The 23,589-nt window shown below is 45.2% G+C and overlaps 1 protein-coding gene and 2 non-coding genes across 3 annotated transcripts; all 3 read right to left on the bottom strand.

Moving 5' to 3' along the window:
* Positions 1-1,239: 1,239 nt before the first annotated feature.
* LOC147272025 (uncharacterized) lies at positions 1,240-22,694 on the bottom strand. Its single transcript, XM_086202788.1, has 3 exons — positions 22,341-22,694; positions 13,316-13,871; positions 1,240-1,244 (listed from the first exon to the last, which is right to left on the bottom strand). Exons 1-3 carry the CDS (start codon positions 22,674-22,676, stop codon positions 1,240-1,242), a joined length of 897 nt encoding a protein of 298 aa, XP_086058914.1. The 5' UTR covers positions 22,677-22,694.
* On the bottom strand, positions 3,175-3,246 carry trnaq-uug (transfer RNA glutamine (anticodon UUG)). The gene has a single exon. It is a non-coding gene; the product is annotated as a tRNA-Gln (tRNA).
* trnar-ucg (transfer RNA arginine (anticodon UCG)) lies at positions 5,330-5,402 on the bottom strand. Its single transcript has one exon. It is a non-coding gene; the product is annotated as a tRNA-Arg (tRNA).
* Positions 22,695-23,589: the final 895 nt, after the last annotated feature.

Here is a 23,589-nt window from a genome sequence, read left to right as displayed (position 1 = left end):
AGCTCACTACATTAGCGACTGGGTCCTCGCATGCCATGTTCTTCAAACCAGAGCCGTGGAAACCAGCCACACAGCGAGAAAACTCAGCGAACTGTTATTCAGTGCAATAGGCGAGTGGAAGCTTACGAACAAGGTGCCAGCCATCGGAACTGACAATGCAGCAAATATTGTCCGCGCTGCGGAGATGACGGGCTTGTTGCACATTGGTTGCTTTGCACACCTTCTTAATTTAGCCTCGCAAACTGCGCTGAAAGTCCCTACAGCTGCACGCTTGCTCGGCAGAGTCAGACGCATGGCTGCATTTTTTCATCGTAGCTCTACGGCGAGCCGCATCCTCAGTGAGAAGCAAAGGGTGCTGGAGCTTCCTGAGCACAAGATGGTGATTGACGTGGTGACACGTTGGAATAGCTCACTGGAGATGCTGGACCGTTTCCTCCAGCAGCAACCAGCCATCTCAGCAGCTCTGCTGTCACCTGAAGTACGCAGAAACGAGAAAGATGTCTGCACGTTGACAGAAGTGGACGTAAGAGTCCCAGAGGATGTGGTCAAAGCCCTTCAGCCACTGAAAGCAGCTACTCTTGCCACGTCTGAGGAAAAATCCCCGACTCTGTCCATCATTGCACCTTTGCATGCACAACTGTTGGAAGAGATGCGCTGTGTCCCCCAGGATTCAACAGTCATCAAAGAGGTCAGGACAGCAGCAGACAACAACCTCAATTCAAGGTAAGCTTAAAAAGTATGTAGGTGAATGCGTGTGCATTCATGCACATTCATTTCCAATTAAATTATATTTAAGTGATCAAATATATCTTTTCAAGGTTCGTGCCTTGAAGGACAGGCTCTATGTTGCTTCAGCGTCAGACCCTCGTTTCAAGGCTCTGCCTTTCTTGTCTGATGAGGCCTGGAACCACACATTCTCCCGACTGGTGACTGAAGCTTCTGTTGTGGCACAGGCGGAGGCTTCTAATGTAAATCATTGACACCAAAAAAAACCTTATTTCCTACAGTTTTTGTACTTTACTGTATTCATCTCAAATTTACTTTGTCTTCATTATTTTAATATTAAGCAGTTGTATTCTAAATTGTGTTCCAAGTGTCTTTCCAGATCATTTTCTTGCTATTTTCAAACAGCAAACATCTGCTTTTGGTGGAAAAGAAGAAGCTGTGCCTGATCCCGTTGAAGATGTTGCTCCACCAAAGAGACCAAAGGAATCCTCAGCACTGATGTCTCTCCTAGGGTCAGCCTACATGCGGAAAGACACAGTTACACAGAAAACTGTATTTGAAAAGGCCCAGGATGAAATCAAAATATACAGGGAAGTAACACCCATTCCACTCTCTGAGAATCCTCTCAGCTGGTGGAGAACACATGCAAAGCAGGATCCCCTATTGGCCCACCAAGTAAAACGGTACCTTTGTGTACCTGGTACCAGTGTCCCGTCCGAGCGGGTTTTTTCCACCACTGGGGATGTTGTGACGGCAAAAAGGAGCTGCCTTACTCCTCAACATGTTGATCAACTCCTTTTCATGCAGAAAAATCTTACTCTCTCCAACAAGTAAGAAAAGGGATGACAGGTCTTGAAGTTTTATGGACTTAGGTTTGTGATTATTGTTCAGAAGTTTACAAGATCTTTTTCATTCGTGTGTCAAGAAAACCCTTTAAGGAGTAATTCAGAACTGTTTAGACTTGTAAATGCTTTTCTTTTTTGCATGAATGAAAAACAAACCAAACCCAAACAGGAAGTTCAGAATGCCTGGAAAACAAGATGGAATGTCACCACTTGTCTGATGGTGTTTTTCAGTTTACATTGTATGTTTCAAATATACAGACCATGTTCCAAAAAACTGAGATATTGGCGCTATTTTAATTTGCCTACATTTATTTGAGTCAACAGATGGCTGTTAATTCTGTTCTGATGCAGTTGTCACAACCATTGTAGTGTTATTGCACAAAAGCTGTGAGACAGTTGTAGCTAAGTGAGTGTCCTGTTTATGTGTGTCATCTTTGGAGAAACTTTATTTACAATGTCTATCTTGTAATTTATTTCAATTTGATTTATATACATTCATTTTTTGTTGTCAGTCACTTGGTCAGGTTTAATAAATAAATAAATGGACGTTGAATCAGATTGAATCGTGAATTGAATTGAATCGGACCTCGGAAAATCGAATCCAATCGATTAGGAAAATCTGAATCGATACCCAGCCCTACTGACTGGTATTTGTTGTTAAACTGGACAGTTTGTCTGTTGAAGCTCTTTAAGTTGATCTGGTTGGACACAAATCTTAGCCACTCAGATGCAGCAGCAGAAGAAGCTGTCATCCACCCTGACAGTCAGAGCATCAAGTCAAGGAAACATCAACCATCTTGTAGTTCCAAACCTTCACCTGTCAGATTCAGCTACTTCTTATTGTGGGATTTTAACTTTGAACACAAACAGTGTCTCGACGCACGATGGCCCAAAAACGGCCCGCATCCCGATTGCAGATCAGCACCACACCAGACCCAGGATTGGTCCAGTTCTGATTTTACTTCAGTATTTGGCACCTTCGGATGTTCGGACCGAATCCAGTTAGTTACACACATTTTCATTTCACCTTGGATTTTGGAGCTTTCGGGTTAAAACCTGTATTTCATGTGTGGGCCACAACCGTCATGTGTGCACCACAGCCGGATCAGGAAGCTTTCAAACAGATCTGGCCCAAAGACTCCTACTATCTGGGTAGTGTAGATGCCAATGTAGTGGTTGGGGAAATAGTCTCTGAGAATCCAACTTGAAGGTCCTGCTAAGTGTTGTGATGCTCAAATGTTCTGTAAAATAGTTGGACCCTCAGCAAAGATACTAGATTAGGAGTTGATGGAGTCGTTGCAGATACCAGGGTCCAAAGTCCAGCTTGAACCTGGTTTGTGCAGTTCTTTGTCAAGCTAGCAGCGATTCTTTCTTTTCACATGGCCGTGTCTCCTGATGACTCAGGACCAGTTGATGTCCATTTACCTGTCATGGTGACAGAGAACTTTGTCCAGCTCAACCAGGACAAAACTGAGGTCTTAATTGAAGGTGGTGGCAGCGTTGTTAGGGCCTGAGCCTCCTCCCAACCAGCCACAGCCAAGTAGCACGAGTTGGCCATAGAAAAATGCAATTCCTCTTTCAATGTCCGTCACAGACTTGCTGGAGGCTCCACCGAGATTTGAACTCGGATCACTGGATTCAAAGTCCAGAGTGCTAACCATTTCACCATGGAACCAGTTAAAAAAAAAAGACATGAGTGAGAAAAATTATGGCGCTTATCATGTAGGAGTGACTACAGTGGTTGTCTGGTTTAAATTTTCACGAACATCCATCCATCCATTCATCCATTGTCTTCCGCTCATTCCTGTTAATGGTTGCAGACTCCTTTTTCATAGCTGGAACCTTCCTCTTGTGTCAGCTTCCTGTTCCCATCTCTATGTTAACGGTCAGTTTTGACCCACGTCTTCAATCAGCTGTCAAATAAACTAAAACAATTTTCTATCATGGTTCAGGTTAACAAAATCCTCATCAACTTCTCTGGTCCAATCACATTTATGTTGGCACACAGAGAACAGATCTAGAGTCAGAGCTGAGACTTCAGTCTAAGCACCTTAAGATGGAGGAGAAGAAGCCCTGATTTCTGGGTCTCAGTCTTTTTACTCTCTTGGCTCCACCCACACAGGGCAGGAGAACATCCTCATAGTGAGTCAGTGTTTTTCCATGTTTAACCAAATCAGCTCTCAGTGGTTAAGAACAGGTGAGTTAGTGAGTGTGGTTCGTTCTAATCTGATGTCCAAGCTGCAGGAAACAGCAAAGCCAAACAGTACAGAAGCCTTTCAGCATTCATGCAGACTGTAAAGAGGCTGAAATGCTCCCTGCTTCTGGAAGGAGCAGAGATGGAGCCAGAAAAAACACAGAATTTACCCAGACTCTGATTTGAACTAGCAAGAGACTCAAGCTGGTCATGAAGTATGATTGGCTGCCTCTTCGTGATGTCATTCACACACTTGTATAATCAGGATGTGAGCTGAGGGGTGGAGATCAATGAGTCCTGGAGACGTTCAATAATGTCCACAACTTTGGCACCAGGAAGACAGCAGGTGATGGCACCTGGGAGTTCAAAAGACCTGATGATTGAACCACCAATCACAAGGATTTCAGCCTCCATTGTAAACAGAGAGTTTAGATGAGAGAGAACCTGCTGTCAGCCTCACCAGTCAGGGCAGTGGCAGAGGCAGCAGAGTTGAATGAAGCAGGATCACCTGGCAGGTCTCAGCTGGGGGTGATGACATCACTGGCCTCAGTCCTCACCAGTGCTCTGCCTACCAACAGGGACGATGGAGAGAAACCAGTAGAAGCACTCTGAGAGTTGGAGACAGCAGGAGAGAGACCACGACAGAGTCACCCATGGGAAACTGTTGGATCCACTCAGGACAAACTGGACAGACACAGATCAAAGACAGAATTGATGATGATGTCATCAGGGGGCTTTGATGGTGTCTTTATTTGTACCCAGAATTCTGTCTTTGATCTCAGGAGGACATGAAAGAAACACAACTGAGGAAAGAAGAGGCGAACATTCAGCTTCATTAGAAACACTTGAACTGTTGAACAGTAGAATTTGTTTGAAACAGTTTACAACACTGAGTGACAGGATTGAAGAGGGAAGAGTTTTCTACTTTAAATTTAATTCTAACTTTGAACTGGGGATGAACATTTTTAGTCGTTCATATTCTAACATACAGAGGAAGTCATGTCATTCCCTTTTTTAAAAAAGAAAAACATGTGAAGCTCCTCCCCCCAGCTCCAGATGGACAGACAGACATGAGAGTGGCCAGGAAGCAAAGAAGTGTTGTGCTCCTCTCCAGTGCTCTGGTGTTGTTGTGCTCTTCTCAGCTCCATCATGAAGACCTGCTGGCACTGGGCGCTGGTGGAAGTTTGCAGCTCTCACTGGAAAGTCCTGAGGCTCCTCCCACTCTGAAGCAGGCAGTTGCTCCCAGCCAGCCCACACTTTCACTCTCTGGTGTAGGAGTGAAGAACAAAATCAGAATCAAGAACCATCACTGTTTCATTGGGGCTCATTTCTCCTTGTTCTGATACAGAAACTCAACAGCTTCTATCATTGATTTGACAGGAAATGTTGATGACACACTGGGATTTTTTTTTCTCCTGCTGTCACTGTCAAGTGCAGCTTAACATGAGAGGTAGCAGGATCATTCATGTGTTCATGTTTCCAGCAGACAAGGAGGGAACCTGGGAGGACTTCAGTGACTTTGATCAGTGGTTCTCACTTCATCTTCTCAGTATAAAGTTTAAAGCGAGCTGGCCAGGAGTTGAACCTAGAATCTTCTGATCCGAAGTCAGACGCGTTGTCCATTGCGCCACCAGCCCTACAGAGGGGAGGTGCTTATACAAAAAGAGTCAACACCTTCATTTGTATGTCAGAAAATGTCAATGATATGGTGGCATTTTCTGTTTTTGTGCTGTCTGATTGTCTAAATATCAGGTTTAGATCATCAAATTAACACTGGAACAAAACATAATAAACATTAATTATTTAACATTCAAAAAAAAAAAGAAAGAGAACCTGCATCATCCCAGCCATGAAGACCTCAACATGGTTGAAGAGAAAGTCTTGGGGTGGATTCTTGTGTTTTGCAGCATCCTTGATGAGTCTGAATAGAAACATTGGTGTTGTGGACCCACATCCACCAGGAGTGGAGCTCAACCAAGAAGAGCAAGAGGAGAATGTTTGTGGAGGAGCTGGGAAGTTCCCTGGTCAAGCCACACACTGAGGGAAGGGAACGGACGCCCCGAGACCCAGACGCTGCAGCCTTGCTCAGACAGCTGCAGAGCTCAGCAGCACTCCATCCATGCCATCAGCAACACAGAGAGCATCCACACCAGCGTCCTCCTCAGCAGCCCTGCCTCAACACCAACCAGAACAGCCACAGCCACAACCCCCTCAGGACCTGGATTCTTTCTAAATACTTTTTAAAGGCGTGTTCTGTCCAGGTAGAAGACATGATTTGTTTATCTGGATGAAATAAAAATGGATGAAAACGTCCAGAGCATCCCTCCCAAATCTGATTTCTTCAACTGAAAGAACGCTAACATTTCTAGATTCATTCCCTCCAGTAAGGTCTTATTTCCAGCTCTGCTCTCCCTCCACTACTGTTCAGTGTAGTATTTATTTTACTGACTACTTCATTGACAGGTGGTAAAACTGTCTGGTGTTTCCTGAACTTAACTGAGTGCTGCTCAGTAAAGTTGCCATGACTTGAGATTCTCTTCCTGCTGGGTCCATTTCAACATTCTTATCCTTCCTATCACTGGAGATAAAGTATCAGTCAGGGCTGTACTTGATTAGTACTGCATATAGTACACATCAGTCACTGCCATTACACAGTGGAATGGTAGTTGAAGTACTGTTTAGCAGCAAGCTGAAAACTGTTGTGGTCTTTGACAGTTCTCTTGTTTCTGAATGAAAATCCTGTGAAGGAGAATCATGGAGACATCCTAAAAATGGCTGAGGTCTCTGAGCTGCAGCAGGTCTGAGCTGCTTTTGATGCCCAGATGATGAGGAGGCAGTGAATGGTGGGTTTGGTGGAGCTGGAAAAAGGCTGCAGGTGGTGAGGGGTCTGCTGGTGTCAGGACTTCCTCTCCAGGTCTGAGGGCTTCTCCCTGCAGTTCCCACAAACACCACAACAGTCCTGGAACCCCTGCAGATGGTGGAGGACCATGATGACCCCGATGCACCATCAGGCCATCAAAAACCAGTCCTGATGGTCAAAAAGGTCCCTCCACTCATCCAGGCTCAACTCTAGAAGAAGCTTCTGGAACAGATGAGCAAACACACTCAAATATAAATCCTGATGTAAACACACTGGCAAACCAACGTTTACCACAATGTTGATTTTTACAATTTCCTTCAATGTTTGAAAACCATCAAAGTGGACAGAAGCCCAGATGGTCCAAACCTGTTTCCTGTCTCCTGCCATTGTGGAGAGCCTCTGTTCTGTCCTGCTGCTGTCCAGTTATCTCTCCTGAGCTCCTCTGCTGGTTCCACCTTGAAGAGGGTCTGAGCTAGAACTGAACCTTGGGAAACTTCAACCTTTGATCTCAGAGTTTTGTGTTTGATCTAAAAATTCAGTGAATTTTGGGTTTGTGTGGAGCTGAAAAAATGCTGCAGGTGTTGAGAGGTCTGCTGGTGTCCAGGACCCGAGTCGTTGGGTTGGGTTTGTGTTTGTGTTTGATCTTAGAATTCTTTCTTTGATCTCTCCTTGATTTCTCAATGATTTCTTTGTGGACTCCAATTGTCTTTGATCTCAGAGTTCTGTGTTTGATCTTAGAATTCTTTCTTTGATCTCTCCTTGATTTCTCAATGATTTCTTTGTGGACTCCAATTGTCTTTCATCTCTCAGTGAGACAAAGACATAGCAGCTCCAACCTCAGCCTCCAGGAGGCCCTGATCCTCTAGTGGTCAGTCCTCTGTGTTGTGGCTGCAGCAACCCTGGTTTGAATCAGGGTCCCAGCAGCAACATTCCTACTGACTAGTGTTTGTTGTTCAACTGGACAGTTTGTCTGGTGAAGCTCTCTCAGACACTCCTTTCTTCATCCTCCCTTCAGGCTCAGCAGCATCAGAATCAATGTGTCTGACTCGGATCAGAACCCTCAACCTGGAGGCTGTGGTGCAATGAGAACACATCTGACAACCAATCAGAGGAGGGTCTGTTTGACCCCTGAAAACTCCATGAAAGCCTGAGAGGAACTTGTTCATCTCCAAATTCCCTCCCTGCACGTTGTCTGTGCAGAAATCATTCAAGTCCAAGTTGAACCTTAGACTAAAAGCTCCCAGTAGGTGATGCAGGCTCCACCTCACTCCTGGTTCTGGAACCTCACCAGTTCTTGCTCTCTCACCACTTGGATCTCATGTTCCTGACATCTCTGAGCTTGTTTCCTATCCACCTGTCTCATGTTGATGAGGTCATCCAGCCTGATGATCTCTAGGTTCTCCTTTGAGTGGTTCCCTCTGGGAGAGTTCTCTCTCTGTAACTTGTGTGTGTGTTTGCTCGTATCCTGTTTCTCCTTGACAGCACTTTAGTGTTTTTACCACTGGTGTCTCATCTGTGGTTCACCTTTTATTTTAATTCTTTGTCAAAGATGAAGGTGTTTGTGGTCATTCATCAATCATGTGATGGCTCATGTGACTGTGAGTCTGATGAAGAGCTTGTAGCGTCTCTCACTCTGATCACTTCAGGCTATTGAAGCTACTCAGGTGTAGCCAGACTAGCTCAGTCGGTAGAGCATGAGACTCTTAATCAGGAGGAGTCCAGGCCTGAATCGGTGAAAACCAACGTAACCGGCTCACGTTCTCAGCTGGATTCTCCCATCGATGTACGACGCCTCTCCAACGAACTGGTGGGAGGACGGCCTCCAAAGCCTCCACCTCGTCGACCGTGGCTCCCGCTGAGATTCGCTCGATGAAGAAGGGAAGCGCGTTGATGGGCTACCCTCTGGTCTCAGGCTGCTGGCTGCCTGGACTAAGCTGCTCTTCTCCGACACAAAGGTGGCTTCTCTCTCTTCAAGGCTCACAGGAGGTCAAGAGTGTAGCGACCGTGAGCCGAGATCGATGATGAATTACAAAAATAGAAAATCCCCCCAAAAAATTAGTGGAATAGAAAAGAAAAGGGGGGGAGCCGGACCAGCTGCTCTAGGAGCTCACACACAAAGGGCAGAAACAAGAAGCACTGAAGAGAGCGCCAGCAGTGGATGGTGCCACCACTGTTACAGTAAACTGGTCCACCTCAGAGCAGTGACCTTGACCTGTGAGGGGTTGTTGGCCAATCAGGACACTTTGCTGTCTTCAGTCCTTCTCAGATATCAACAAATGAAGCTGGTTGAACAGACAGCAATCATCATCACTCAGAGACATCACCTGGAGAGGAAGACTGCTCAGAGTTCTGACAATGACAGTGAAGAGGCAAGGAGAGCTGGATAACCACAGACAGTGAAACATTCGGAACATCATGTTGATACACGCGCGTGTGTGTGTGTGTGTGTGTGTGTGTGTGTGTGTGTGTGTGTGTGTGTGTGTGTGAGCAACAACTTAACACAGGAGAGGAAACCATAACACTGATCATTGAATGTACAGCCACACTTCAACTCAATGAATGCTCTGCACAGAAGAATCCAGCTTCATTCCTGGATCAACAAGTCTTCTTCCAGCGAGTCAAACTCAATAAAAAAGCAAACAAATCCAAGCAAAGGACAAGGAACTCCAGCATTTTCCCTCCCTGATGACATCCACTCAGTTTTTAAAGGTGAATGTGGAGCAGACGGTGCAGTTTGGCTGCAGGTCTTGGACAAGGCTCTGAGATGCTGGCTGCTCCACAAGAGAGAAGGGCTGGAGACCAGGAACTAGAAAGGCAAGGCAAGGCAAGGCAATTTTATTTGTATAGCCCGTTTTCACAAACAGTTTGTCTCAAAGGGCTTCACATGGCATCATAACAACATCCTCTGCCCTTAGACCCTCACATCGACTGAGGAAAAACTCCATAGAAAACCCTTTTAACAGGGAAAAATCTGAGAAACCTCAGGGTGAGCAACAGAGGAGGATCCCTCACCCAGGACGGACAGACGTGCAGTAGATGTTGTTACAGACAAGAAAACAGTTTACAATACAAAATGTGGGAAACACGGAAATGTTAATAACAGCTGAAGAAGGAAGCTTCTGGTAGGGGAGGCAGGGAGAGCAAGCCAGCTTGATGGGGGACTGGATGGCAGACTGGTTCATGGAAGGGGAGCGCAGGCCGGTGTAACAGTAGGGAATAAGAGGGGGGGGGGCGATGCAGGCGGCGGTTGGGGCTCTGGTGGATCTGTGGAAACACAGAGAGACTGCGAGACACCAAGGCCAAACTACAAAGTGCAACAAGTAGTGGTAGTGACAGTTCCAAAAATGTGCAGGGAGGAGAGAGGGGGAGAGGAGAGGAGAGGAGGGAAGGGCTCCATGTAACCTGATGTGTCCCCCAGCAGTCTAAGCCTGTAGCAGTATAGCTATCAATGGTTCAGAGCTACCTGAACCAGTCCTAACTGAAGGCTCTGTCATAGAGGAAGGTCTTAAGCCTGGACTTAAACGTAGTTAAAGTGTCTGCCTCTCTGACCCATGGAGAGATGCTGGTTCCACAGTAGAGGAGCCCGGTCACTAAAGGCTCTACCTCCCAGTCTGATTTTAGAGATACTGGGAATCACTAAAAGACCTGCATTCTGGGAGCGGAGTGCTCTGGTGGGACAGTAGGGACTAATGAGCTCTTTCAAATAGGATGGAGCTTTATCACTGAGAGCCTTATAAGTCAGCAGAAGGACTTTGAAGTGGATTCTAGATCCTACAGGAAGCCAGTGGAGAGAAGCTAAAGTGGGAGAGATGTGTTCTCTCTTCTTAACTCCCGTCAAAACCCTCGCTGCAGCGTTCTGGACCAGCTGGAGACTCTTTAGAGAGAGAGAAAGCTGAGGCCTGCACTGTCCACACTCCTCTGAGACCTGCTTCCTTTCTTCAAGCGTCATCAAGACGTCCCAGCCTCAGATTTTCTGATTGGAGACAATGATGACCACAAGTACAAGGAATAAAAGAGAAGACAAAACAAACGCAAAATCCATCCAAATCCATTGATTGATTGATTGATGCTGCAGTTCTAATGTGGATTTTCAAACTTGGACAACAGTTGCCGTAAAACACAGAAGAAGAAGAGTGATTTTCTTTTCTACAGAACTAAGATTAAAAAAAAAATTGAAAAGTGAAAAACATGAAAAATGGCAAATACTGTTTTTGTTGATTGCCTTCAATCAATCTATTTAAACTGTATTGTTGCTCTTTCCTTTAGAGAGACAGTAAATGACTAATTAGTGGCCCGGGCGTTTAAAAGAGACCAGGCGTCTCTTGGTAACAGGCTTTTATTTTGGCACTGGCCAGCACTGGGCCACTATTATTATTTTTTTAGCAATAGGTATACAAGGTATAACAATATACTGTAGTACTTTAAAGAACAGTAGTGCAAATATCAAGATTGTCCAGAGAACACTTTACACAAGAACACTTTATTAGTAAGAAAAGGGGCGTGACAACTTGAGGCCCGTATCCTTCCACTTCCACGACAGTCTCATGCGGCCAAAATAGCAGATCTGCACATTCACAACGACGCGTTACCACCTTGTAGATCTTTTTTTTTCTTTTTTTGCATGGAACTGAGAGCTTGAAGATTTGCTGTTTGAGGTGCACTGACATCATGAGACATAAATTACTGGGAAGTTCAAATAAATTGCAAGATCTTACATGAAACCAAGTTAAGATAACATTCATCTCAAATAATGGCCCCCAGGCGTTTAAACGAACCTGGCGTTTATTTGAGACAGGCGTCTATTTTACAAAATGAGGTCGGACCCTCGGCCATCAAATGAGACCCGGCGGCACTTTGACACCAGGCTGTTAATTGGTCAGTTAGGGTAGATTAAGGTTGATAACATCCACTCCAAATAGTCAAACACAGGGGTGAGGATACAAGCAGAGCCTCTACATGGAAACAAAAGCACTGACAACTTTAAAACTGTACAGTGAGTTAAGAAAAATACTCTCTTTAAACCTTTTTATTAACTGTCCTCATAAACCTGTCTTTTAATAAACTTTAAATTCTTCTGTTAACTTTAAGTTCACTGTTCAGTAACTGGATGGATGACAACAACAGAGATGCCTGTTCTGAGTTGAGTCATTTGGAGGTTGATCTCATGGTAGATAAAACTGCAGGCTCACTGCTGCAGAAGCTTGCTTTTTCCTTTGTTTGGTGACGCATTTCCTTTGTTTGGCAGGAGGCAGGGTGAAGGGAAGTAGACCCACATGAAGAGGAGGGTAAGGAGGGTGCACAAAAGAGGTTTGTTAAAGAGACTGGAGACTGGAGACTTGGCTTAAGATGAGAGACTGGAGGCGAGAGACCAGGGAAACCTGGAGGCTTGAGACGAGCAGCTCGTGACTGGAGACTTGTGGCTTGTGATTGGCGGCTGTCACAATGCTTGACGTAGACTTCGACATCACAACACAGCAGTACAATAAACACCACCACACTAACGACTCCATCGGTCCTTTAAAAAGAAGAACATTAACAACAGAGAACAGCTCTGTGGTAGAATTCAACACTTGGCAACTAAACAAGAGGCAGAATTGTCTAAAAATACATAAGAAGGTCCTCTGTAGAGCCAGAGCCGCCTCAGTAAACACAGAAACTGCTGCTAAACCAGATATTTCTTTAGACCAGTTTTATCAAATAACAGTCCAGAACTTCATTCAATGATGACCTCATCAAAACCTTCATCCTGTCTCTTAGATTATTTCCTACTAGGCTGCTTCAGGAAGTCTTCCCTCAGTGAGCACCTCTTTATTCAATCTGATTCCTCTGTCTGTAGTAACAGGACATGAACCACAGTCCTTGAAGGTAGCTGTCATTAAACCACTGCTTCAGAAGCCTCCTCTAGACCCTGAGGTTCTAGCCAACTATGGACTGATAGCTAACCTCCCCTCCTCTCTAAAATCCTGGAGAAAGCAGTTGTGTTGCAGCAGGTATCTGGAGGGTGGGGGGCTGTTCGTTCCTCCTAGTTGAAGCTCCTGGGCCCGGTGCTCTCTACATACAGAACCCGCCTTGCTGGCCAGGAGCCTCTCTTCCTCCTCATCCATTGTCTCTTTGAAGTTCAGCAGCCAACATCTCTTCCTTCCACCTCCCTTACACACATGCACACATGAACCCACACCACCAACTGTACTGACGATCACATCACATTGTTGTCTGAGTTCAATTTTGGTTTATCGTTGCATTTTTTTCTTCATGAAATAATTTCATTATTTGGCCTGCAACCTGAGCTGCCCGGTGGTGCAGTGGTCAGCACTGTTGCCTCACAGAAAGAAGGTTCCGGATTCGAGTCCCAGCTCAAGTGCCGGATCTTTCTGTGTGAGTCTCCATGTTCTCCCTGTTCCTGTGTGGGTTCTCTCTGGTACTCCAGCTTCCTCCCACAGTCCAAAGACATCAAGAGGGGACGAGGCTGATTGATACTCTAAATTGACCGTAGGTGTGACTGTGAGAGTGAATGGTTGTCTGTCTCTATGTGTTGGCCCTGTGATGAACTGGCGACCTGTCCAGGGTGAACCCACCTCTTGCTCATAGACGCTGGGATAAGCTCCACCCCCCCCTTCCCTTAACAGGAAGCAGAAGACAATGGCTGGATGGCTGGATGGGCCTTCAACCTGCGTCTCGCTCTCTTGTCACGCTTCAAAGCCACAGCATGGCAAGGTGGTTTCTCCCCAATATGGGTTCTCATGTGTGTTTTAAGATGTCCCTTCAATGAGAATCTTTTTCCACACACTGAGCAGGGAAATGGTTTCTCCCCAGTGTGTCTTCTCATGTGTGATTCTAAATTTGCCTTCACTGGGAATCTTCTGCCACAAACTGAGCAAAGGAATGGTTTCTCCCCAGTGTGTGTTCTCATGTGTATTTTCAGATATCCCTTTTCTGCAAATCTTCCGCCACAAACTGAGCAGGGAAACAGTTTTTCTCCAGTGTGCGTTCTCATGTGCTTTTTCGGACATCCCTTTTCTGAAAACCTTCTGCCACAAACTGAGCAGAGAAACGGTTTGTCCCCAGTGTGTGTTCTCATGTGTCTTTTTAGATGTCCCTTCAATGAGAATCTTTTTCCACACACTGAGCAGGGAAATGGTTTCTCCCCAGTGTGTGTTCTCATGTGTCTTTTCAGATCTCCCTTAACTGAGAATCTTTTGCCACAAACTGAGCAGGGGAACGGTTTCTCCCCAGTGTGAGTTCTCATGTGTGTATCTAAACCACCTCTGTAATCAAAATCTTTACTGCATGTTGAGCACCTAAAGGGACGCTCATCCTCACTGACTTCTGTCTCAGATTCAGAAGGACCAGAGGTCACGTTCCTGATGATTTCTGATTCTCTTTCAGTCTTTACTTTTTGCTCTTTTGAACTGCAATGAGTAACTTCCTGTCCTGGGCTCAGTTTCTGAGGCAAATTCCTCCTTGAGCCAAAGGGTTCCTTGTGCTCAGAGGTGGCCGTGTTATCAGGTCTGACCCAATCATCCTCACTGACTTCAGTCTCAGCTTCAGAAGAGTCTGACATCTGGTCTTCAGTCTGGGGTTGTACAAGTGGATCTGGATCTACCTTGCTGGCTGGTTCTGGTTCTGGTCCTCCACACTCTTCTCCATCAGCTTCTGTTTTCAGAGGATGAACTGGGCTGCTGCTCAGAGACTCTTCTTTCAAGTTCTCCTCAGTTAGTCTCTGGTGAAGCTTTGGGAACTGAGGTTTCTCTTCGTCCCCTTCACTCTTCACAGGGACCAGAGTGAAGGGGAACGTGGTGATATCAGCCTCCTGCTGCCCTTGAAGCTGCCCTCCCTCCTCACTGGTCCAGAGCTCCTCCCACTCCTCTTTAATGTGGGGGGGCTCTGGGTCCTGCAGCTCAGGGGGAACCTCTTCTTTAATCACCAGCAGCTGCTCCACATCTGCAGGACACAAACAGCAACATCAGAAATCTCTTCATTTGACTCTGAAACAGCGGAGCAACAGACAGAAACAGAAATCAACTCAATGAAAAGAGACGTCCTGCTACTGACGACCAGTCAGCAAACTCGGAACAGAAACGCTGGCTTCAGATGCTTGGATCAACGTTGGGTCACCCAGGTCAAAGGTCATATGTCCCCTCTGCTGAATGGTTTTGTCCATTCATTCCTCCGTGTCATTGATGCGTCTCAGCATCTTGGGAGAGTTCCTTCTCTGCTTTGTCACAGATCTGAACCCCCTACCATCAAACCACGATCCATCAAAGAAAGAGGACTTTGGTCAACTTGGGCCATGAGAAGTCCAGAACAAATGACTTGGATATGGAGGTTTGTTAGAGTTTGCAAAGGGAAACAGGAGGCTGTTGTTGAGGAGTGGATTGGTGAGAAAGGAGAGTGGAGCTGTTCAGGTGCTCCAAACAAGAAGCTGAGAACAGGACAAGAAGAAACAAGAGGTTTAACACAACGCCAACCCTTCAGTTTGGTAAATATCGGCTACATTGAGAGCTCTTATTGAGTCTGACTTTATTTTGTAAGTTGATCTCAGAATTGGAACCAGAAATGTTTTTTTAGTTTTCTTTTTTAATTTAATTTTAATTTTAATTTTAATTTTTTAATTTTTAAAAGTGTCACTTTTCCAGCAACTGTCTCACAGTGGCAAGACAAGAACACTTCTACTTTTGATGATGACAGTTTGTTCAACACTAAACTTCATCCAGTACCATGTTGTCAAACACTGGAACCTCCACAGCACCTGAACAGGGACTTGAACCCTGGACCCTCACATTAAAAGTCTGATGCTCTACCCTCTGAGCTCCTCAGGCTCTTTCTACAGCATTGAGACAGGAACAGAAACACTTGTGAAGGTCAAACTGATGCTTTCTTGACTTGTTCAGTCCTCCATGTTAAAGTCCACCAAGCTTTTGATTGGCTCTGATTCTCTGTGGCAAAATCCAACAAGAGGCTCCAAAAATGTCCTGAATGTCACAAGAATGCACAGGACAAGATGTTAGTTTCCTTCATGTCTGCAGTTCCTCCACTGGAAAGTAAAGTCAGTGCTGCTCCTCTGCTGAAACCTGGGATCGGACCAGGGACCTTTAGATCTTCAGTCTAACGCTCTCCCAACTGAGCTGGTTCAGTTCTGAGTGAGGGCCCTGCTTCTCTCATTTATAATCTCTTCCACTCTCACTGGACCTTAGAGAGGATTGGAGCTTCTGAAGTCCTGACACAAATCAAACCAGGGACTCTGAACCACACAGTGAAGGAGTTGGTCATCAAGGTCGATGGCAGCTTCTTAAGTTCTAGCTTTGATCAAATATAAGAAATGTAAATGAATTCAACATTGATTGCGTTTCTCTCCTTTCTTTGGTGCCCTCAGACTGTCTGAGAACTGTAGGAGGAACTGCTCTCTGTTCTGTGTTTGTTCTGCTTAATGGAGGAAGGAACCGAGAACAGGAGCTCTAAGTTTTCCAGTTCCTACATCAGTGAATGGACTTTCTGTGCTGCAAGGAGCCAAAGCTACTAAGGAGGATTACAGTTTGTCCTTGCAGGAGTCAGTGACTTAATAGAGTCTAACAAAGGGTTGAACCTGAATGAGACAGTCACCCTTCAACATGGGGCCATGGCAGAGTGAACCAAGGACACTACAATGGGGGTGAGAGTGGAGCCATGATGGATTCACAGTTCATCACCTCCACCATCATGTGGACCACCTGATCACCTCTCCCTCAACCTCTAAATAACTCATTCCCTGACCGGGAATCGAACCCGGGCCGCGGGGGTGAGAGCGCCAAATCCTAGCCACTAGACCATCAGGTACCACACTGACCTCACCAACAACAGAGACTATAGACAATGACTCAAGAACACAGGACTCTGTGGTCTCAGCTTGAGATGCAGAGGGTCCACCAAGACCACCAGACACCTCAGCCCCCTAAAGACAGTCCACCCCCAGGATCAGCTTCTATCACTCAGTGGTCCAGAACCATTATGAAGCCTGATCAGGAATGTGAGCAAAGCTCTTGGAACAGGCCTGCTGCCACCACAACTAAGATCCTGCAGGTCACTCGAAACTCCAGTGTCCAGCTGACAAGTGGACTTTCCTCTGATCTGTGGTGGTGCTGAGTTTAGCAAACATCTCCAACAAGAAGATGAAGGAGGCCATCAACTCCTCCAAGCTCAACATCTATACTGGCTTTACTGGGAGATCAGGAGGTCAAAGCAGATCTCCACCCTCCACCTCAGATGGTTTCTACTCACAGAGATGAGGGACCAGTTCAAACCAGCTCCCTGGAGCTCCCTTAAGCCATTGTCCACCTCAGCTAACATCTGGATCTGGACCTGCACCGGTGCTGACTTGTGTCTTGAGTCCCCAGAGTTTGTTGAACCAGAGAAGCTTCAACTGGTGACGGTCGTACAACCAAGCGTGAAGGTGAGCCTGCATTGTCTGATCTGGAGCTAACAGGAATTAGCAAGTTAGCAACTGTTCGAGAGTTGCTGCTGAGTTGAATTTGAATTTATTTGTTGAAAGGTTCCAGTTTCTATGAGGTCAGGGAAGATTGGTGTGGATCCAAAGGTCCCTGGTTGGATTCCCACCTCTCACAGAGGACCTGATGCTTCACGTGAGCTGTAGGATTGGTCTTTACTGCTGAGACAGAAAGAATCCTCCCACATTGGCTTCTTTTAACTGTCAACATTGGTTTGGCTCATTGGAACATTTTCAAACCCTCGTTGTTCAGATTTTACATGAATTTGATCATGACTTTAGACACATGTTCTGTTTATTGATTAAATAATCACTTCAGTTATGAATTTAGTGAGTCAACCAGACTTGGTCCATGACAAAAGTTAGTCTGGTTATTATTCAGTTTCCTTCCAGTTGGAACACACACACACACACACACACACACACACACACACACACACACACACACACACACACACGCACACACACACACACACACACACACACACACAGCCTGTCTTCAGTATAAAATGGTCTGTCACGTTCTCTCACGTTGGAAGATTTCTCTGACTCCATTGTGAATACAGAGATTCTTCATCTGCCACCTGAGTCTTGATCCACTGATTCCTCTGATCCACCTCTTTCTGCTCCAACAAGGCTGACATGGATCAGGTGGGTCCATGTCATCCAATCAGGAGGTTTCTCCTCTCAGTTAATTTTCTTCATCCCAGTTTAGATTGATTCTTCTCAGCCTGATGAAGGAGCATCTGATCAGGTGTTTGACTGCTTGTTGGTTGTAATTCCATAGATTTTAATCTCAGATGTTATAGAATTAAGAATGCAATGGCAGTCCTGCCAAGTGACATCACTGACATGACAGGATGACCCAGTCATGTGACTGAAGGAGCTGAGAGCTCCTACACATCATTGTTGATGGTGTCTTCCACTGTAGTCAGCAGCCACAACTCCTCAATCAACACCTGTCAGAGACCTGCTGGAGGCCCCACTGAGGTTTGAACTGGGATCACTGGATTCAGAGTCCAGAGTGCTCACCATTCCACCATGGAACCATCAAAGATGAAACAAGTGAGACAAACTATGGCACTAAGCATGTACGAGGGACTACAGTGGTTTTCTGGATCTAATTTCCACAAACAAATGATGATTTGGGGAAAGGTCTGACAAAGTCTGACAAACATCCCCTGATTTTTTCACAAACAAATGATGATTTTTAGACAGTAACACAGGGCTCTTATTTTGGAGGGCCATCAGGATGTGAAATATCCCAGACCTCTGAGATCAGAGTGTTCACTTTGATCTCAGGGTCCTGAATTTAGAGGGTTCCTTCTTTGGTCTCCAAGTTCTAACTCCCATCTGACTGAATCCTTTTTTTAATGAACTCCTCAGACCCTGATGATGTCAGGAAGAAATCCAGACATTCAGTTCTCATCTCAGCTGTTCTGACTGAGACGTCAAGCAGTCAGGAAAAAGTGTTACGACCCAAAGTGGGACCTTTACAGGAGCTAACAAAGTGTCTTTTTTCCTAAACTACTTGAGGAACTGGTGAAACCAGTAAAACATGCATTTCTGTGTGCAGACCAGTGAGGAGCCTGGGTGAGTGGAAGGATGTTTACCACCAACACAGAACCCAGACTTTAGTCATGTGATGAGATGGAGACTCTGATGATGAAGTTAATGGACAAAATGTGAATTGAAGGATGAACACAAATGGGTTTTTGAACCAAACACATTCCTTCAGCAGACTTTGATCCAACATTGAAGTTAGAGTTTGGTGGCTGCTCCATGTTGGAGGAAACCAGGCGATGTTAGGACGTCACAGGGAAGCTCTTTTGCCTCCTCTGCTGCCAGTTCAACCACTCACTCCCATCAGTGGAGAGCAGCTTCAACTGGGTTTGGAATGTACCACTGTGGATGCATAGGAATGTTGAGAAAATGTCCTTTGTCAGAAGTGGGATTTGAACCCACACCTCCAGGAGAAACTGCAACCTGAACGCAGTGCCTTAGACTGCTTGGCCATCCTGACAGAAACTTAGATGCAGACTGAATTAATTCACTGACAAAGTAGAATTTTTGTTAACATTAAACACAGTCTGTGTTCATGGTAGGAAGAAATGAATGTGTGTGTGTGTGTGTGTGTGTGTGTGTGTGTGTGTGTGTGTGTTTGTGTGTGTGTGAAGTCACAACAAAGTTCTCTCATGACTCTTTACTAGTAGAGCAGGTCCAGCACCAAACTCCTTCAATGAATCTACACCAACAATTCTCCATCAGCAGCACATCCTGCAACAGTGGTGATGAAAACCTTCCTTTTAACAGGCAGGAACGTCGAGCAGATCCAGGATCAGTGGGGACGGACGTCTGCTTTGACCGGTTGGGGGGAAAGAGAGCAGGAGAGCAGGGCAGAGACAAAGTCCACTTTCTGACTGAGGCAAAAGTAGACTTCAAAAGGTTTTTCTGATTCAACATAGCAGCTAAATTTTTCATTTCTCCACTGATTATCTGTTAAGGTTCATGGGGGGGGGGGTGGAGCCTTTCACAGCTGACTTTGGTCGAGAGGCGGGGTTCACCCTGGACAGGGCACCAGTCCATCACAGGACCAACACATAGAGACAGACAACCATTCACTCTCACAGTCACGCCTACAGTCAATTTAGAGTATAAATCAGCCTCGTCCCCTCTTGATGTCTTTGGACTGTGGGAGGAAGCTGGAGTACCAGAGAGAACCACGCAGGAACAGGGAGAACATGGAGACTCACACAGAAAGATCCTGTGCTGGAGCCAGGACTAGAACCTGGAACCTTCTTGCTGTGAGGCCACAGTGCTGACCACTGCACCACCGTGCTGGATTTTCTGTAACATCAAGTACATCTGAACTGGCACTTGACAGTGACAGCAGGAGAACAAAAATCCCAGTGTGTCATCAACATTTCCTGTCAAATCAATGATAGAAGCTGAAAACTAACGTTTCCTGACAGGTTGCTGTTTGCACTCCAGAGCAACCAGTAGTTGATCCTATCAGACCAGTCTGATGAACGAAGCTTTTCACTTTACCAGTGGAATCACTGGGAAAAGAAACTCCTGTCAGACGAAGGCTTCACTGTGTTGAGGAGGGTTTGTTCAGATGATTCTAGAAGACCAGCGAAATTTAGGTAAAAACAAATGTGTATATATAGAAGCCGCAATGGACTCTAAGCCGCAGGTGTTTTAATGTTTAATGACCACATGTAAGGGTTTGTGCACAGAGGGGATTGTCAGGAAAGAGACGGCTGTTTGGGGAAGCTTCCGATTTGTTAACCTTTCTTCCAAACAACAAGTTGCATACATGCATCACTTATAACAACAGTACGGAACATGAACCGTGCTGTGTAAACTGTACTGCATCACACGACACATCGCGTTTCAGACACACAAACTTTCACAGCATTTGAAACGTGTTTACTGAGGAGAAATAAACGGTGCTCTCTCAGCGAACGGACCATAAACGAAGCTTACAGCGCTGGACGAGGCTACCCTTAATTAACAGGGCTGCAACTAACGACTATTTTAATAGTCCACTAGTCACCGACTATTGAAACGATTAGTTGACTAATCGGCTATTTATTAATTTTTTCTTAAATTTAGCATGAAGTTGATTTAATTATGAGGCAAGGATAATAAACAAGAAAGATGGTACAATGAAAAATACATCTTTTATTGAACACTGCAGGTTCGTACAAAAATTAAATAAAAACGTCCTGTCTAAAACCAATTAGGCCCAGTGCTCGGTCAGCAGAGACATAGATCCATAAATAAATAAACCTCTGTCAGGCAAATAAATAATAAATTAAAATCAAGTAAACACTTTTATAGCGAAAATACGCTTCTAAAATATACCATGTGTGTCATAAAAACCATATTGGCTTGAATGTTCCTTGAATCTCACCGAGGCGAGTCAGACTCCGTTCCGTTCAACTGCCCCACGTGCTTTCTCTTTAAATGTTCCTGCATCGCCGAGGTGCTGCCATGACACCAAGGTCTGCTTTGCAACCTTTCCAAGTAGTCTTTTTATTCGCCGTATCCAGGCTGAAATACCACCAAACTTTAGAAGTTTGGTACACGTACCTGATGTTGACGCCGCCATTTCTGTATGTTACCGCTGAGAGACAGAGACGCTACTGCGCATGAGCGACTCTCAGCAGAGATTATAATCAGGTGAGAAGCCTCACTCTGTTGGAAAAACGCGTCTGGCGACAATGGACTTCACTGTCGACTATTTCAATTATCAAATTTTTGTCAACAACGTCGACTAATCATTGCAGCCCTACGAATTAAGTGTTTTTTAAAAGTGCCTGTAACATAGCAGTAGGCCTAAAGGTGCAGTAACATCTGTTTAAAATATAACCAGCCTACCAGCCGCACCGTTGTATAAGCCGCAGCCCTCAAAGCAGGGGGAAAAAGTAGCGGCTGATAGTCCAGAAATTACCGTATATATAATTTTATTTTAATATTTCGAGATCACAATAATCTTACAATTTACAACTACAATTAAACAAATGAACAAACACAAAGAAAATAGGTCTAAATTCTTGCTTGTGTTGTACGTCGCTTTGGACAAAAGCGTCTGCTAAATGAAATTGTAGTAGAATTGTAGTTGTAGTAGAAAATACTTTGTTCAGATATTGCGCAGTTTAGGTGTCGCTGGGCTTTCCGCACATGCCGGCTGCCTGCTGACACGTCGAGTGCTGTCAAACGTCTCTGAAGAAGGCAAATGCTGATCACCGAAATTGCACAAGGTCTGAAGAAAGAAGTTAAAAACTTTGACTTAATAAGAAGACATGATACACGTTTTTGAGACAAATAACATACACTTCAATCGGACACTTAAAATTTATTTTCCCAAGCCACGCAGAGCTGCAACTTAAGGATGAAAAAGCCACATGCGGCTCCGGAGCCGCAGTTGTCGACCCCTGGGTTAGAGGATCAAATAAGTAGAAAAGCATTGGCACAAAGGGAAACTTCCTCATTCCCTGAACGCAGCTTCATCAAACAGAGCAATGCTAACTGTTCACCTGCAGTAGTGAAGTCTTCAGGACAGGAAGTTGATCAGACATGGGAACTTTGACTCAGATCAACCAGGCAGGGAGGAGTTATCAGAGAATACATTCATTATTTGGCTTTCAACCTGCGTTTCCCACTCTTTTTTTCAAGGCGTCAGTGCGATATTTTGACAAATGGTTTCTCCCCAGTGTGCGTTCTCATGTGTGTTTTCAGATGTCCCTTTACTGAGAATCTTTTGCCACAAACTGAGCAGGGGAATGGTTTTTCCCCAGTGTGCGTTCTCATGTGTGTTTTCAGATGTCCCTTTACCGAGAATCTTTTAGCACAAACTGAGCAGGGGAATGGTTTCTCCCCAGTGTGTGTTCTCATGTGATTTTTCAGATTTCCTTTGTCTGACAATCTTTTGCCACAAACTGAGCAGGGGAATGGTTTCTCCCCAGTGTGTGTTCTCATGTGTGTTTTCAAACATCCCTTAACTGAGAATCTTTTGCCACAAACTGAGCAGGGGAATGGTTTCTCCCCAGTGTGCTTTCTCATGTGTCTTTTCAGATGTCCCTGTTGTGAGAATATTTTGTCACAAACTAAGCAGGGAAACGGTTTTTCCCCAGTGTGTTTTCTCATGTGTCTTTTCAGATATCCCTGATCTGAGAATCTTTTGCCACAAACTGAGCAGGGGAATGGTTTCTCTCCAGTATGCATTCTCATGTGTCTGTTCAGACAACCCTTTACTGAAAATCTTGCGCCACAAACTGAGCAGGGGAATGGTTTCTCTCCAGTGTGTGATCTCATGTGTCTTTTCAGATGTCCCTTTTCTAAAAATCTTGAGCCACAAACTGAGCAGGGAAACGGTTTCTCTCCAGTATGTGTTCTCATGTGTGTTTTCAAATATCCCTTTGAGAATCCTCTACCACAAATTGAGCATGGGGATGGTTTCTCCCCAGTGTGTGTTCTCATGTGTTTATCCAAAAGCCTTCTATTACTAAAACCTTTACTGCATGTTGAGCACCTAAAGGGACGCTCATCCTCACTGACTTCTGTCTCAGATTCAGAAGGACCAAAGGTCACGTTCCTGATGATCTCTGATTCTCTTTCAGTCTTTAGTTTTTGATCTTTTGAGCTGCAATGAGTCACTTCCTGTCCTGGGCTCAGTTTCTGAAGCAAATTCCTCCTTGAGCCAAAGGGTTCCTTGTGCTCAGAGGTGGCCGTGTTATCAGGTCTGACCCAATCATCCTCACTGACTTCAGTCTCAGCTTCAGAAGAGTCTGACATCTGGTCTTCAGTCTGGGGTTGTACAAGTGGATTTGGATCTACCTTGCTGGCTGGTTCTGGTTCTGGTCCTCCACACTCTTCTCCATCAGCTTCTGTTTTCAGAGGATGAACTGGGCTGCTGCTCAGAGACTCTTCTTTCAAGTTCTCCTCAGTTAGACTCTGATGAAGCTTTGGGAACTGA

Source organism: Aulostomus chinensis, chromosome 1 (assembly GCF_037954235.1).
Source record: "Aulostomus chinensis isolate RoL2024-O1b breed Wild chromosome 1, RoL_Achi_v1.0, whole genome shotgun sequence".
In the NCBI taxonomy this organism is placed as follows: domain Eukaryota; kingdom Metazoa; phylum Chordata; class Actinopteri; order Syngnathiformes; family Aulostomidae; genus Aulostomus; species Aulostomus chinensis.
This window is presented reverse-complemented; position numbering and strand designations above follow the sequence as displayed.